This window comes from Seriola aureovittata, chromosome 6, assembly GCF_021018895.1.
Source record: "Seriola aureovittata isolate HTS-2021-v1 ecotype China chromosome 6, ASM2101889v1, whole genome shotgun sequence".
NCBI classification, from domain to species: Eukaryota; Metazoa; Chordata; class Actinopteri; order Carangiformes; family Carangidae; genus Seriola; species Seriola aureovittata.
The window spans coordinates 10,597,901-10,611,823 of record NC_079369.1 but is presented as its reverse complement, the minus strand read 5'-3'; the positions used below and the strand labels follow the sequence as shown (position 1 = coordinate 10,611,823).

General features: G+C 44.2%; 2 protein-coding genes across 3 annotated transcripts in view; one reads left to right on the top strand and one right to left on the bottom strand.

Moving 5' to 3' along the window:
• Window positions 1-241: 241 nt before the first annotated feature.
• ankrd24 (ankyrin repeat domain 24) lies at window positions 242-13,910 on the top strand. 2 transcript variants are annotated; one of them, XM_056378286.1, is made up of 23 exons: window positions 242-386; window positions 599-662; window positions 2,693-2,823; window positions 3,153-3,241; window positions 3,352-3,416; window positions 3,535-3,592; window positions 3,734-3,804; window positions 3,995-4,101; window positions 4,762-4,934; window positions 5,543-5,565; window positions 5,780-5,872; window positions 6,187-6,303; window positions 6,410-6,529; window positions 6,697-6,826; window positions 6,978-7,156; window positions 8,131-8,294; window positions 9,066-9,862; window positions 9,977-10,293; window positions 10,858-11,091; window positions 12,005-12,181; window positions 12,265-12,429; window positions 12,561-12,626; window positions 13,467-13,910. In XM_056378286.1, the coding sequence occupies exons 2-23, from the start codon at window positions 627-629 to the stop codon at window positions 13,533-13,535; spliced, it is 3,381 nt and encodes a 1,126-aa protein (XP_056234261.1). In that variant the 5' UTR covers window positions 242-386; window positions 599-626; the 3' UTR covers window positions 13,536-13,910. The 2 variants fall into 2 exon arrangements, with proteins under 2 accessions (XP_056234261.1, XP_056234262.1); XM_056378287.1 differs by lacking the exon at window positions 5,780-5,872.
• The window catches only part of shc2 (SHC (Src homology 2 domain containing) transforming protein 2), an 18,830-nt gene continuing 17,270 nt past the window's right edge, over window positions 12,364-13,923 (bottom strand). Inside the window, exon 13 of the mRNA XM_056378291.1 lies at window positions 12,364-12,494. The gene's annotated coding sequence lies outside the window, so the exon portion shown is untranslated. The remainder of the gene's footprint in view (window positions 12,495-13,923) is intronic.

Here is a 13,923-nt window from a genome sequence, read left to right as displayed (position 1 = left end):
CCCGTGTCGAATTGTGAGCTAGAGGTGCTGTTGAAATGGAGAGCACCTACAAAACAATACGTCGTACACGACGGAATTTGCTATTACACAGTCTCTACAGCCTGTTCAAAACAAAAGAGCACCTGCAAATTTCAGCGCGCATCCTTGCGGAAACTGCCCCACGTTGTTGTTGGCTGTGCTGCACGAGACAGACACAAAACGCCATTCATCATTTCCAGTCATATGCTAATTCGGCGTTTTGCGCATTGCTGATTGGTTGATTTACGGCCGGGGGCGGGTGCATTCCTCTTGTCCGCCAGGCAGCAGTGACTTCAGTGTTTTTTACTGTGAGCAGTAGCTGATGGGACAGAGGAAGCACCCACCTGGACCAGGACTGTCCTCCACAGGTAGGCTGCATGTTTCTCTGGTTATGTGTCAACTGCATGACCTGCATTAGGGTTTATGTTAGCCCTTAGTTGACACATTTTCTAATGCATTCATAAATGTTTGGTACACCTAAATGTTGGAGTGTTTCTGAGACCACTTGATGACTGAACCCTGGGGAAAAATGAAAACCTTTCTGATTCACAAGTTTGTTTATTTACCTTGTTTATTTCAGTGTTCCTGACAGTGGCTATCAAGCCATTATGAAGAGTCTGAAAGCAAAGTTTAAAAAGAATGAGGTAAGAGCCATCTGTTGATGGGCATGTAGAGCTTTGCAGTTGGGTGTTTTTAAAAGTAGTACACTATTTTCTATGTCTACAAGCTATTTCCAGATATAAGCCATACAAGCTGTGTTTTAACCTAATATTACAGTGCCCGGGTGCTCTACATTAAACAGCCATTTATATAGGTCCCATGTTGCAGGAGGGCAGACAGGTTGCTCACTCCTCTGCATGTATGGGGGGGCACTGGGATTCAGTATCACTGAGCAGCAGCAGGAGAGCAGGGCAGTCTCCAGACTGCTGCTATAACCAGTGATCTCAGGTAGCCTTCAATTATTCACATGAACGTGCACACACACACACACACACACACACACACACACACACACACACACACACACACACACACTCACACACACCCACATTAAAAGAATTCCTACTTTCCTGCTGTTATCACTGTGTTACTCTGATAGGCTTTGTATTGTGGGGGTTAAACTTGTTCTCTGATGTTCTGTATTTTTTTTCTTTCTTGCTCCACGTAGCCAGGTGCTTGTTGCAGGCTGACTTAGTGGTGTCAGCGACCTTGCACCCTTGCACCACTGGGTCACAGGTACAAGCAGATAAACTAGCAACTGCTGGCTGTAAAATGTGGTCTAAGTATTTGGATCCTGATGAAGCTGATGAACACCATTACAGCCTGTTACTGTCAGTAATTCTACCTCCCTGCTGCCTTGGATTTCACACTTAGTGATCACCACAACAATGGTGACAAAGTAGTAGTTTCACTTAATAGCCACTTTAGATAGATAGATAGATAGATAGATAGATATAGATAGATAGATAGATAGATAGATAGATAGATAGATAGATAGATAGATAGGTCTGTGGCTTGCTGGTGTTTGTGTACCTCACATTGTCCCCTCAGCTCCGTAAATGACCATCCAAAGGAGCAGAGCAGAGTGCGGCTTAACCAGCTTGTTTCTCTTCTTTTTGCTGAGTCCTCACATCACACAGGCCCAGCTCAGTAACTGCAGAGAAACAGATCTTTGACGCTGCCAGGGGGGAACCGTGCAGGACCTGACAAAAACTAATGGAGAGAAAGAAAGAGTGAGGCTGCTACAGAGAAGAAGGCAGCAGAGAAATTATGAGGTCAGAGAAAGGAGGACAGTGAAGAAAAGAAGGAGGTGGCAGAGAGTGTGTGTGTGTGTGTGTGTGTGTGTGTGTGTGTGTGTGTGTGTGTGAGGTGCGAAGGTAAGACTGGCTATGCCCCTGCTAGCAGCTGGAAACAGGACGAGAGGATGCTGTCTCGGATGCGGACAGAGAGGCGCTGCACAGGGAGATGTTGTGAGGACAGAGAATAACAGCGTTACTGTGTGTGTGTCAGAGTTTATGTGTGACGAGCTATTCTGTTTTATTGGTTGTGATTTTGAGTGTAGCAAACAGTCTCTGGCTTGTAGATCTCTGTTGTGTTGTTGCTGTGACCTTTGAAGGGTATCTGATAGAAACTTGGGGTTATCTGAGTTCTCGACATGATCTGTTGTACGTCTGGGCTTGTTTTGTAGCCAGGCGACAGCGTGTATTGTCATTCAGGACGCACAGTGGTGGCCTTGTACACTGTAGCTGTATTTAGTCGAGTGTGTGACGCCCTGCTGGAGCTATGGATCCTCAGCAGCCTGTTTTTAGCTTGATGAAGCGGTTCTGTCCTTGTCTCAGTCTGCTGCCGCTGCCAGTAGGTATCCTCTCTCTCTATACCCAGTGAGAATTTGAATATGAAAGAAAACTGAGGAGCTTTTACCCTCTGTTTATGATATTTTTGTCTTAAAAGTAGTTTTATGTGACTTCTAAAACTGGTCATAATCTGTTAATGATCTCATATTTTTACATAGACATCAACATTGGTTGTTGCACATTCTAATTATATTTCTTTAGGCTACCCATCCATTGTTTTGTATGTTATGAGATATGCAGTATGGTATCGGTTTTCTTTGTGGCAGTACAGGGCGATGACCTGTTCTCTGCCCCCCCCCCCCCCCCCCCCCCCCCCCCAGAGTCAGGACTGGAGTAAGAGTGATGAGAGGCTCCTGCAGGCTGTTGAGCAGAATGAACCTGACAAAGTCTCCGCTCTCATCGTCAAAAAAGGTCTCTGTCCCACCAAGCTGGATGCTGAGGGCAAGTCAGCGTAAGTTAATCATCTAATTTTTACCCTTAAAAGTTACTTTGGGAATTAAACAATTACTTGTAATATTCAAATTCCTTAAAGTTGCATTAAGATTATGGAACATGATTTATTGTGTAAGTCATTTTTCAGAGGAAGAATATTTAGATCAATCCAGTTCTTTATCAATTCTTTTTTGACCTTTTTCTGCTAAATGGTTTGGTTTCATTCCCCGCTTTCTCTTGAACTAAAACTAATGATTAGAGAAATCGGCAGTGTTGGATCTGAAGAATGCTCAGATTTTAAATGGAAACCAATTTTCATTTCTCATCTCTAATCCTTCCTTCTGACAGCTTTCACCTCTGCGCATCACGAGGCCGGCTAGACTGTCTGGAGGTGATCATCTCTCATGGAGCAGATCTCAACATCCCTGATGGTGCCGGTACAGCATTTTATTTACTGAATAACAGTCTAATCTCATAACCCAAGGTTGTTGAATTGCACGTGTCATGGATTGTTTATAAATGTCTGTTTATAACTGACTGACTCCAGGCTTCAGCGCCCTTCACCTCGCGGCCAAGAATGGCCAGCCAGAGTGTTTAAAGAGACTCTTACAGGTAAAGTAAAGTGACACCACTGTCTGGTCAGCCAGTAAATATTGGAAAATACACTGAAAATGGATTAAGGACTTTGCAAATTAATCTTTATGATTTTGTTTTGTGTTTTAACTAACAGGAAAGGTTGACAGTAGATTGCACAGACAGCATTGGCAGGACACCACTTCATCACGCAGGTAACAGTTACACAACCACAATAATTTGCATGCTACACACATAGATCCCATTCAACCTAATTTAAGTATTGAAAACAAGCCAGCATTATATGTTATATGTAAACCTTTGATATCAACCATAGTTCTGACTATTTTCTGCAGCAGTCAGTGGCTGCTTGTCCTGCACGGAGACTCTGTGGGACTTTAAAGCCAACCTGGATAACCAAGACAGTGTAAGTTGATGATTACAGTTATAGTATATGAAATTTTTTTTTAATTGTTGTGTGAGATGGAAAAAGGATTATCAGGGTTTTACTTCTTATTTACTCTTGGCCTTATTCAGTACATTAGACAACATTATCAAATATCCATCTGCGCTGTTGCTCCATGATGTTTGGATGTTCATATGTGTGTCTCTGTCAGGATGGGGCCACACCTCTGATCTTAGCAGCCCAGATGAGCAGAGTGGAGATTTGTGTGTTCCTGTTGGGACGAGGTGCTAATGCAAACATACAGGACAACCAGGGAAGGTACTGGTACTTAGTTAGTTAGCTAGTTACCTAGTTAGTTAGCAGGGCAGCTTAACTCGGCTCCATCCATCTCACTCGCTGTAGCCTTGACAGATGGAATGACTGAGAGGGAGAGACAGTGGGGGGCCTGTTGGGGCAGACTTGAACATGATGCAGCTTCTTCAGCTAAGCTAGACCCTAAAAACCTCATCAGGATTATTCTCACAGCAGTAGGGTTGTAGGATAATGTAGGATACGGGAAGGATTCCCGTAAAAGGTCTCCAGTAGTTGGGAGTGCTTGGGAGAGATTTGGATGGATGGAGGTCAGGACCTCTAGCAGGGAGCATCTGCTTTTAATTTTGGCTTAGATCGCCCCTGGGAGAAGATGATTATAGGAATTTCCTCATGGTTAACATTAACAAGGTTGAAGATGCAATTTTTTCAGGGCTGTATCATTACATCAAATCAAAATGTTTCACTGCTTTATACTTTATATCATATACTGTAATTTCCTAGTAATTCCTCCTGACTCAAAGTCATTTAGGTTTTATCATACTACATGTTTGTAATGATCTGATCATGCTAATGATCTGCCCCATACTACAATTATATAGATCCAAAATAAATATACTGTGTGATTTCTACAGTACTAATTTTGATGAGAATGTTTGTGAATCACAGATCTGCATTAATGCTGGCCTGTGAGAGTGACAGTGTTGAAACCGTAGAGGCTCTGCTGAGAGGTGGGGCCAACACACAACTGGTTGACGCCCTTGGACACAAAGCCGCCGACTACAGTGTAACCACAAGCAACCAACGTGTCATACAGATGTTGCAGAATGGAGTTCCTCCAGGTACAGTATAAGGCCTGGGGGCCTTTTTGATTTGTAGCGATAGAAGGGATAGAATTATTATAAATCAGGCCTAGCTAGTTTGGGTAAATCAATTGAATAAATGAAACAGCTCATGACAACACAACATGTGGTAGCAGCATCTTGAAGACTATCAGTATGGCTTCTGTTTGTGACTGTGCTTCTCTGGATCCTGGCTCTTAAGCTGTAAGACTGTATTAAAGTGGATCAGGAGGACAGCTGGGTGTGATTGCAAAGTGGGGTTTGAATAAAAAGGAGACGAAAGGCTTGTTCCACTTTTATCTCCCAACAAAGACATAGCTGTTATATGAAAAACAGATGTGTGACTGGTTGGAAAAGGAGATGAAGGAGAGAATTTGGTGTGCATATGATGCCTTACCGCATTAGCTTTTATTCTTTAATTGGAGATTTTGGTGGATTTACTACTAGATACATGAAAGCCACGACTATAGCCTACATGTTAAAAAGTGAGTGGAAGTGAGAGCATGCATGTGCACATATTCTCATGTGCCTCTGGCTGTTCGATGAAGCTCACTGCTATAGAGGTTAAAGTGTTTTGCTGTGTGTGTCTTTTCCTTCTGCATACGTAGCTTCTGAGGGCGCAGGCGAGGAGGTAATGTTGCATAGCTGTGTGTTGCATCACTCCCTCCATCAATGAGATCACGGCCCAATTTGGCCGATCATATTGTGCATGTTTTCCAATATGAGGTCATTGTTTTTGTGTGCTTCTTTCTTTTTGTTGGCTTTCATTCCCCCTGTTGTTGCTCCATTTTGCCATTTTAAGTTGAGCTTTACCTCTACTGATCCCCCTCCCAACCCCCACACAGCCCCCCCAAGTTCCCTCAGGCGCGTCATCAGTGCAAGGGGGGACTACCCCCCGCAAACGGAAAGCTCCTCCACCACCTCGCTCTCCTCTTCAGGTACTGTAAGAACCATCTCAGTGGATGGAAAACACATTTTAACCACAACCCAGTCTTACAGTATTGCCAGCGGATTTTAACCTATATCAGTGGTAGCAATGTCTGTAATCACTGAAATGTCAGCATCACATGTTGCATATGTGAAATGTTTAACCTGTGAGATTTTTCATCTTCATTTTGTGACTCCCAGTTTTGGACCAGTTGACCTCTGTTTTACTATAATTAATTGGTAATATATCTTAAAAGATTAAGTGAACTTTACCATCTCTGTAATGACTAATAAAGAGTTATTTGATTGTTTTTCCATCACAAAGATGCAGGGTTTGCCACCATCTCCACAGCCCCACAGTCCTGCTCCCCCTGCACAGTCCCCTGAGCCTCAGTCCCAATCTCCTTCTCCCCAGCCTCCAGAAGCACAGCAATCAGCCCAGGTTGGCACCTGATAATTGGCTTGTCATAGTTGATGTTCATCCTTCGTATTACATGAAACGCAAACTTTGTTAGGTTGTCACAGTGTTTTGTGGCTGTCTGTGTTAGGCGGAGGACGAGGAGGTGTTTGAAGAGATCAGACGGCTCCGTCTGGAGAGAGGCCGTCTGCTCCAGAAGATCAAAGCCTTGGAGCAGCAGCATCAGAGTGCCATCTCTGCCTTGGAGGAGGTACTGCAGGCAAAAATGTTTCAGGATTTCATTTAAACCTGTATCTATTCATTAGAGCTGTGTCTGCATCTGCATCAGAAATTATTTATGAAGACCGAGTGTTACTTTTTCTAACCTTTATTTTTTATACATGTGTGTTTGTGTTTGTGTTTGTGTTTGCACTGTAGCTGTCCGAACTAAAGCAGCGTCTAGAGGAGGCAGAGGTGGAGAGGGACAAGCTGCTTGAGGAGCTGAAGGGAGGCCATGGAATAGGGGTCAGTGACTCTGAGGACATGGATGAAATGTTGGACTTCCCAGGTATGTGATCTTTGTGTGGAGGTACTTCCCTGGCCTTGGCACAGAGCATGAATGTACTTCCATGCATAACACATGGGCATTCCTGCATCTCTCATGTCAGGTAGTACACTGATTGATTTATGTTGCGGTTTCTCTTGAACTTTCCCTCTAGAGAAGCTGCTCTCGAAGCGCTCCAGAGCCTCCCCTGCTCAGGATGAGGCCACTTCTCAAGCAGACTCTGACTCAGCCAGCCCCTCTCCTGCCCCTGCAGACCCAGGAGCTGTTGCTGAGCTGCGTAAACAAATAGAGGAACTTAAGTCACAGAACTCTGAACTTGTTCTCAAAGTACAGGTAAGGTCAGGGAGTGCATAAAAACACACCTGAACGCACACACACTCACACCTACTGACACATATGCAGAGAAAAAATTCTCATTTGACTGACATGTCCCACCATAAATACACTAAACATGAACATAATCTCCCTTTTCACTCTCTCACATGCAAACACATACACAGGCCTCTTTAAAGAGGATAAATTGATAGGGAGATGATGGCTCCCCAACTGAAGATGAAGATGCCGTGTTAAGGCAGCTTGAGTGTCCCTGGCTGGAGCATTAGTCATGACCACTTAAAAGTTATGACGCTGCGCTCTGGTACACTAATGCACTGAGGCAGTTGTGCTCATACAAGTATAAATAGAACAACACAACATCAGATGCAGACATGGGGGCATTTTGTAGTCATTCTTCACTAACTGGGTCATGCTGGTTTAAGCGCTGAAGTCTGTTTGAAGTATTCTGTTCCGGTGTGGTTGTTCATTCACCGCTGTCTGAGCGGCAGGGATCTAGGCCAAGAACTTGAGTTCTGCTCTGCTGAGTGACAAAGAACCAGATAAGAAAGTGGGGAAATGTAAGGTCGGATGGGAGAGAAAAGAGAAATTGTATCTGTGGAAAAAGGTTAGAATTAAGCTGGAACCAAACCTCCTGCTGTCATTTTCTGTATATGGTGGATATAGTGACTTAAGTTAATTAAAGGGAGTCACTGGGAGTATCGTTTCGCCTGTGAAAACAATTGTACAATTTCTTCTGTGGACTTTAGTTTATAAATAAATTATACATTTAAAATGGAAGCTCTTTGTCACAAACTGGGGGTGGGGAAAAGCAGGAAGGATGCAATGAAATGATACTATCAAGTTTCATCATGGGAAATGTAGTATCGACTGTTTTTAGAGCTATCAGCATCGACTGATAAACTGTACAAGGCATCCTAATGAAAGGTGAAAACCTCCATAAGCTACTTTAATTTCCTCTGTGTTGTATACAGATGCTGGAGATGTTTGAGAAGGATGACACAGACATGCAGACCGCCAGCACCGACTCCGTCCCCTTAGCTCAGTATGAGACCTTGAGGAAGGAGTTTGAAGCCCTTCAGGAGCGATTGTCTCTGGCCCAGGCTTCAGAGGAGGCCTCCAGCGTGGCAGAGCAGTGGTAAGACAGATTCAGTTATTCATTCATTCAAACTGATTTACCACTCGTAAGCTGAAACAGCCAACATGGTTCACATTCATTATGAGATGTGCACACCTTTGCTAATATCAGCTCCAAAGCTCAAAATCAGGGCCATTTTTAAAAGTGCTGAGCATTTGTGTTTTTTCCTGCAGCATGCTGGAGGCTGAGCAAGCTTAGATGCTAAATGGATACTCATGACAGCATGGATTTGTTGGTTCCTTTACCTGTTTTTCATGATATTTATTGTTTCTCCAACATCTTTGTTGTTTATCTCCTATTCTGAGGAATTAATTATATTTGTATTAAAATAAACTGTATGTATGACAGGTTGCAGTTGTATGCTTCACTAATACGGTGTTAATGTGATGTAATGGTGAAATGATTAGTTGATTAATGAATACATAGGAAATTTACTATCAGAATTTATTGAGCAAAATGCAAAAAATATTTTTCTTTTCCAGTGGGAATATTTCTTTGTCTTTTTAAGTTTGTAAAATGATTATCTTTGGTTTTTTTGGACAAATCAGGCAATTTGAAGACATCACATTTTTTATACTGTTTTCTGATTGGTAAAGACTAAATCATTAATTGATTAATCAAAAAAATAATTGTCAGATTATTACACAAATGGAAATAATTTAACTGTAGAATTAGTTTGATGCTAAATATGTATTTTCATTGATGTGATTGATTTGTTCAGTTACTTTTTGCAATGCTTGAGTGATTGATAATGCTTGTCTTTTTTTGCAGTGGTGATGACAAGTCTCAGGAAGGAGGTGCAGATGCAGAGAGCACAGAGGCTTTGAAGGAGAAGCTGCGTGGGTTGGAAGAGCAGTTGGCATCTTCCCAGTCTGAGCTGGAGGAGCTGAAGGAGCAGATGCGGCTTGGGGTGCTTTCTGTGGAGTGTGGTGAGGGGGATACTGTCGCGGCAGGTGCTGGGACTGAAGGCGGGCCGCGAGCTGCAGAGGAGGATCCGAGCCAGGAGGCACAGCAGCTGAGAGCAAGGGTGACAGAGCTAGAGGCGGAGCTTGTGAAGAGACAGGGCGGGGAAGGGGGTCAGAGCGGCCAGGACAGTGACACAGTCAAACAGCTGACAGAGAAAGTGGAGGACCTCCAGGCTGCTCTGGCCCAGAAAGAGTCTATGAATGAAGAGGGGGAGAAAGACAGCGAAAGAGAAGAATCGGAAACAGTGAAGTGCCTCCGTGACAAAGTGGCTGAGTTGGAGGCGGCCCTGGCACAGAGCAGGATATCAGGGAAAGAGGGAGGAGCAACGAGAGATGGAGATCAGGTCCGTCGTCTCCAGGAGCGTTTGGGAGAGCTCGAGGGGCAGCTGAGGAAGAGTGTGCCCCGTTCTGATTTGGAGGAGGTGCAGGTGACTCTAGGGCTCCAGTGTGAGCAGCTTGCCAGGGAGAGGGCGGACGTGGCTAGAAGGCTCAACGATGCCCTCCTGGACCTGGAAAGACTCAGGCCTCCTCTGCGTGCTGATGATGAGGAGGAGGAAGAAGAGGAGGAGCACTCAGAGAGCTCAGAGCCCTCAGTCATATCAGGTGTGTAGTGTCTTTTTTTTTTTTTTTTCAAAATATAAAATATTCTGTGTATTTAGTTGTTAGTCTCGGACTCTTCTGTCCCTTTTGTGAATGAGCATGCCTCTCTCCAATCAGAGCGCACCAGACGCACCTTGGCAGCAGTGAGAGAAGAGCTGGAAGTGGCAAGACAGGAAGCAGCCCAGGCTCTGGATTGTCTGTGTGCAGAGCGAGAGGGCCGGGCACAGGACGCCCTGCAGCTGAAAGATGCGGTAGCGCTCTCAAAACACAAGGAGGCGCTGTCTGCAGTATCAGAACAGCTAGCTCAGACACTGCAGGAGCTCCAGGAGGAGAAGACCCTTCGTAGCCACGCTGAGGAGCAGGCTGCCGCACTAGAGGCCAAACTGAAGCCCATGCAGGACGCCATACCCAGAGAGGAGCATGAGAAAATCAAGGTCAGCAGGGACATTCACAAATATAGAGGATTGGAGGGACAGACTCAGAGGAGAGGGGCTAGCTCATTAGCTCATTAGCTGCAACACAGTGTCTTAAGAAGATACAGTGTTGCCACTACTACATTTCAGGCCATTTCTCATTGGGCTACATGCTTTTGGTTCAGGTAAGAAGAGTCACTGAGTATGGTCTGTCAGATTTCTAGAGCCCCATACCCCTGGGTGTTGCCCCTGAGTTGATGTGTGATTATCATGAAGTAAGTTATCTACCATTTTGAAATGGCTCAGTAGAATTAAACAAAATCTGAAGATTCACTAGGGAAATGCTTGTCTGCTCTAAATAAATAAGGGAGTTTACCTCAAATGGGGTAAAAAGCATAAGTAAATGGGCTGTACATACTGTGGTACATTACAGTAGATATAGTAATGTGAAAAGGCATGCAGACAGACAAATGTTATTGCATTTCCATCTCACTTATTCATTTTGCGAACAAATTTGCCATAAACTTTCCAATCATCACTGAACAGAAAGTTATGATTCGTCAGTCTTTGCTTCTTGCCTCATAGGCAGAGCTCCAGTGCTCCCTGCAGGTCAGTGCGAGCAGTGCAGCAGCAGCGCAGGACGCTCTCACTGAGAAGGAGATGGAGCTTAGAGAGCTCAAGTCCCAGAAGGCCGCAGAACAGGGTCTGATCTCTAAGGAGGACCACGAGGCCTTGCGGCTCTCTTTGCAGGCTGAGATCAACGCCATCACCGCTCGCTTCAATGACCTCACCCGCAAACATGAGAAGACCTGCACCGAGGTGTGTGTGCGTGCGTACGGGCACGCGTGTATGCATGTGTGTTATTGTTTCTGGCTTCTCCAATCCCTTCTAATGCTACCTAAAGCCACATTAAACGTTGTTGTGTCTGCCACAAAGTGAGCCATGTTCCCTTTTCCCTATTCACTACCTTGCTCTGTTTCATTGATCCCTCTGTATATGTGCTTACTGATGCGCTGAAGTAGGGTTACATGTGCACTATAGGCTCCTGATGTCCAAATGTCATTTCTCTCTTCACCTGTGCATTCAGATATAAATACTCTCACTTTGTAAACTGAGTAATTGCCTCTCCAATTCAGGATGACAAACACAGAGAAGGGGTCACATTGTCACACAGAGAATGATATCTTCTGATGGCGTTTTATGAATTTCATAAATTGAGTCCGGCTCAAAGTAGAGGGCATATTATTACATGATATATGGTCTCTTCAGCACCCAACCATTAAGTGCTGGTGGGTGCTTAGACACACCCTTGTATGTAAGTTCCCTAAAACAGAAACATATTTGAATATGATACCCAAGGCAGATGTGTGTAGATTTACTGTGGCTTGGTCTACTGCAGTGCAACCACAGCGTGAGTGTATGAAGATCAAAGAGAGAACCGTTACCAAGGGAAATTCCCGTGAGCAAAAAACCAGACAAAAATGGTTGTGGGAATAGGCGTTTTGAGGGAGAGATGTTTTAGATTTTACAGAGAAAAAGGAAACATTTCAAAACAAGTCATACAAGAAAAGTATAGCATGAGATGCATGGCAAAGCCAATTAAAACAGCAATTTAAATATCTCATTTAGATAAAGTTCTACACTATACAAGCAGAAAAGATCTGAACTGGTAATATGACCAAACAGATGGTATTATTTACACAGGGTGTTATTGGTGGTTTCACTGGTCTAGGTGTTCCAGGTGCAGAGGGAGGCTCTCTTTAACAAGAGTGAGCGGCAGGTCGCTGAGTCCCAGCTGGTCACAGTGCAGCAGCAGCTTTCTGAACTGCAGGCGCAATCCAGCCACATCCAGGAGCTTCACAAGGACATCCAGGAATCCCAGGGCCTGGTCAAGGAGAAGGACCGTAAGGTGAGAGATTGTAGGGCTAGTTCAAACAACTGCTGTTGAAGCACCTATGAGCTGACCAAACTGACGTGTCTGTCTTTGCACAGATAACAGAGCTGTCCAAGGAGGTGTTCCGGCTAAAGGAGGCCTTGGGAGCTCTCTCACCACCTCTCGGCATCACGTCCTCCTCCTCTTCATCCACCCATCATGGTAACCCAGGGCAGCAAATGGCACTGCAGAACAGGATTTCTATACTCACCCAGCAGCTCCAGGTGAGGAGAGGCTTGACACAAGGGATATGTAAAGTGAGATATCACCATCTATAAAGCGTCATCATCTGTAAAAAGAAAAGAAAAAAAAAAGACTAAACAAATGTTCATGTGACAGTAACATTGTTTTGCAGGATTGGGAGAGGAAGCACAAACAGGTGGTGGCTGTATATCGCTCCCATTTACTGGCAGCTGTACAGGTCAGTTGAATGCACACATACACACCAGAGCACAAATTCAGACTTAAACCTTTGTTATGAGACCTTTATTGAGGATTTCAGTGTGTGTGTAAGTGTGAATATGAGTGCACATGACACCACTGTGGGATGTGTAAGATTGGATCAATTCAATTTTTCTATGTGCGACTGGCTGGACAGCCACTTGACTGTGAATGGCATTGACTGCTGAATTTGTCCCCCTTTGTGGTGTAGACAATAAAGAGTGGGCAGGCTCAGTCCACCGTCTCTGCTTACCAGACGGTGGATGAAATTTCAGAGGAGATGTGGGGGGAAAGGGGGCTCAGCTCACTCTCTTGTTCTATCAGCTCCATCATACACTAAGTATAATGTTGTAATGTTGGTTCTAATGAGGGATTATTGATGTCGTTGACCTTTAAGAGATATATTGGCTACTTAGTTTCTTCCTCTTCGTGTTTTTGGCCGATAGAGGCTTTTCAATGCAGACCAGTGCATGTTTTGTGCTTGAACTTTTCAAGCCTCTCTTTAATATGAGTGTGGGATAGGCTGCACAGTTTGGTTGATCTCTACTCCTGGTAAGTCTGGCATTGAAAAATGTGCTGCAAAAGGTTGGAAGTTTAGTTTTTGTAGGTCACTGTGTGTCACTGGCCCATCTTATTGACTCTACTTATATAGGAGGGGTGGAGTTTAGCTTGTTATCCAGAATCATTGTCAGTTTCTAAAAACCTGGGAGCTACTGGTGGGTCCTATAGAGCCTGTTACGGGGGCTCTTTCTGAACTTATGCAACAAAGATTAAAATGCCGTAACTTTACATTCTTACATCATTTTCTGTTGCCAAACAGGGCCGAATGGATGAAGAGGTGCAGGGTCTGCTACTCCAAATCCTGAGGATGACACAGCAGGGACACTGAACCTTAAAACATCTGCAAGTATCTCTACACCTCCAGTCCCTCTACAGGTCAGAATAAAGCATCTCCAGCACAGCAACCTGTGGGACCAGTATCATAAAGATCCCATCCAGAAAGCCAAATACAACTGATCTGTGATCAGACATAGCTGCATGCGTACAATACAGTAACCTAAACAACAGCCTTAAGGATTGACTGATGACCAAGCAGTGAAAAAACAGAACTATGGAGTGCCTTCATTACATGTCAGGGGTTTGTGGTGGCAGAAAGTGAATGTGGATGCAGAGTGGTTATTTAGAAGATAGAATCAGGTGCACTGATTGTGTGACAAGCTGAATGATTTTATATAATATTGTTATAATAAAAAGGAAAAACAAATTGTTCACCTGTT

What these genes read in the sequence shown, in the direction of transcription:
- ankrd24 (XM_056378286.1), top strand. Translation starts at nt 627, where the DNA reads ATGAAGAGTCTGAAAGCAAAGTTTAAAAAGAATGAG. An exon ending in GATGCTGAGGGCAAGTCAGC is followed by an intron (nt 2,824 to 3,152) that starts GTAAGTTAATCA and finishes TCCTTCTGACAG; the next exon opens with CTTTCACCTCTGCGCATCAC. An exon ending in CACCTCGCTCTCCTCTTCAG is followed by an intron (nt 5,873 to 6,186) that starts GTACTGTAAGAA and finishes TCCATCACAAAG; the next exon opens with ATGCAGGGTTTGCCACCATC.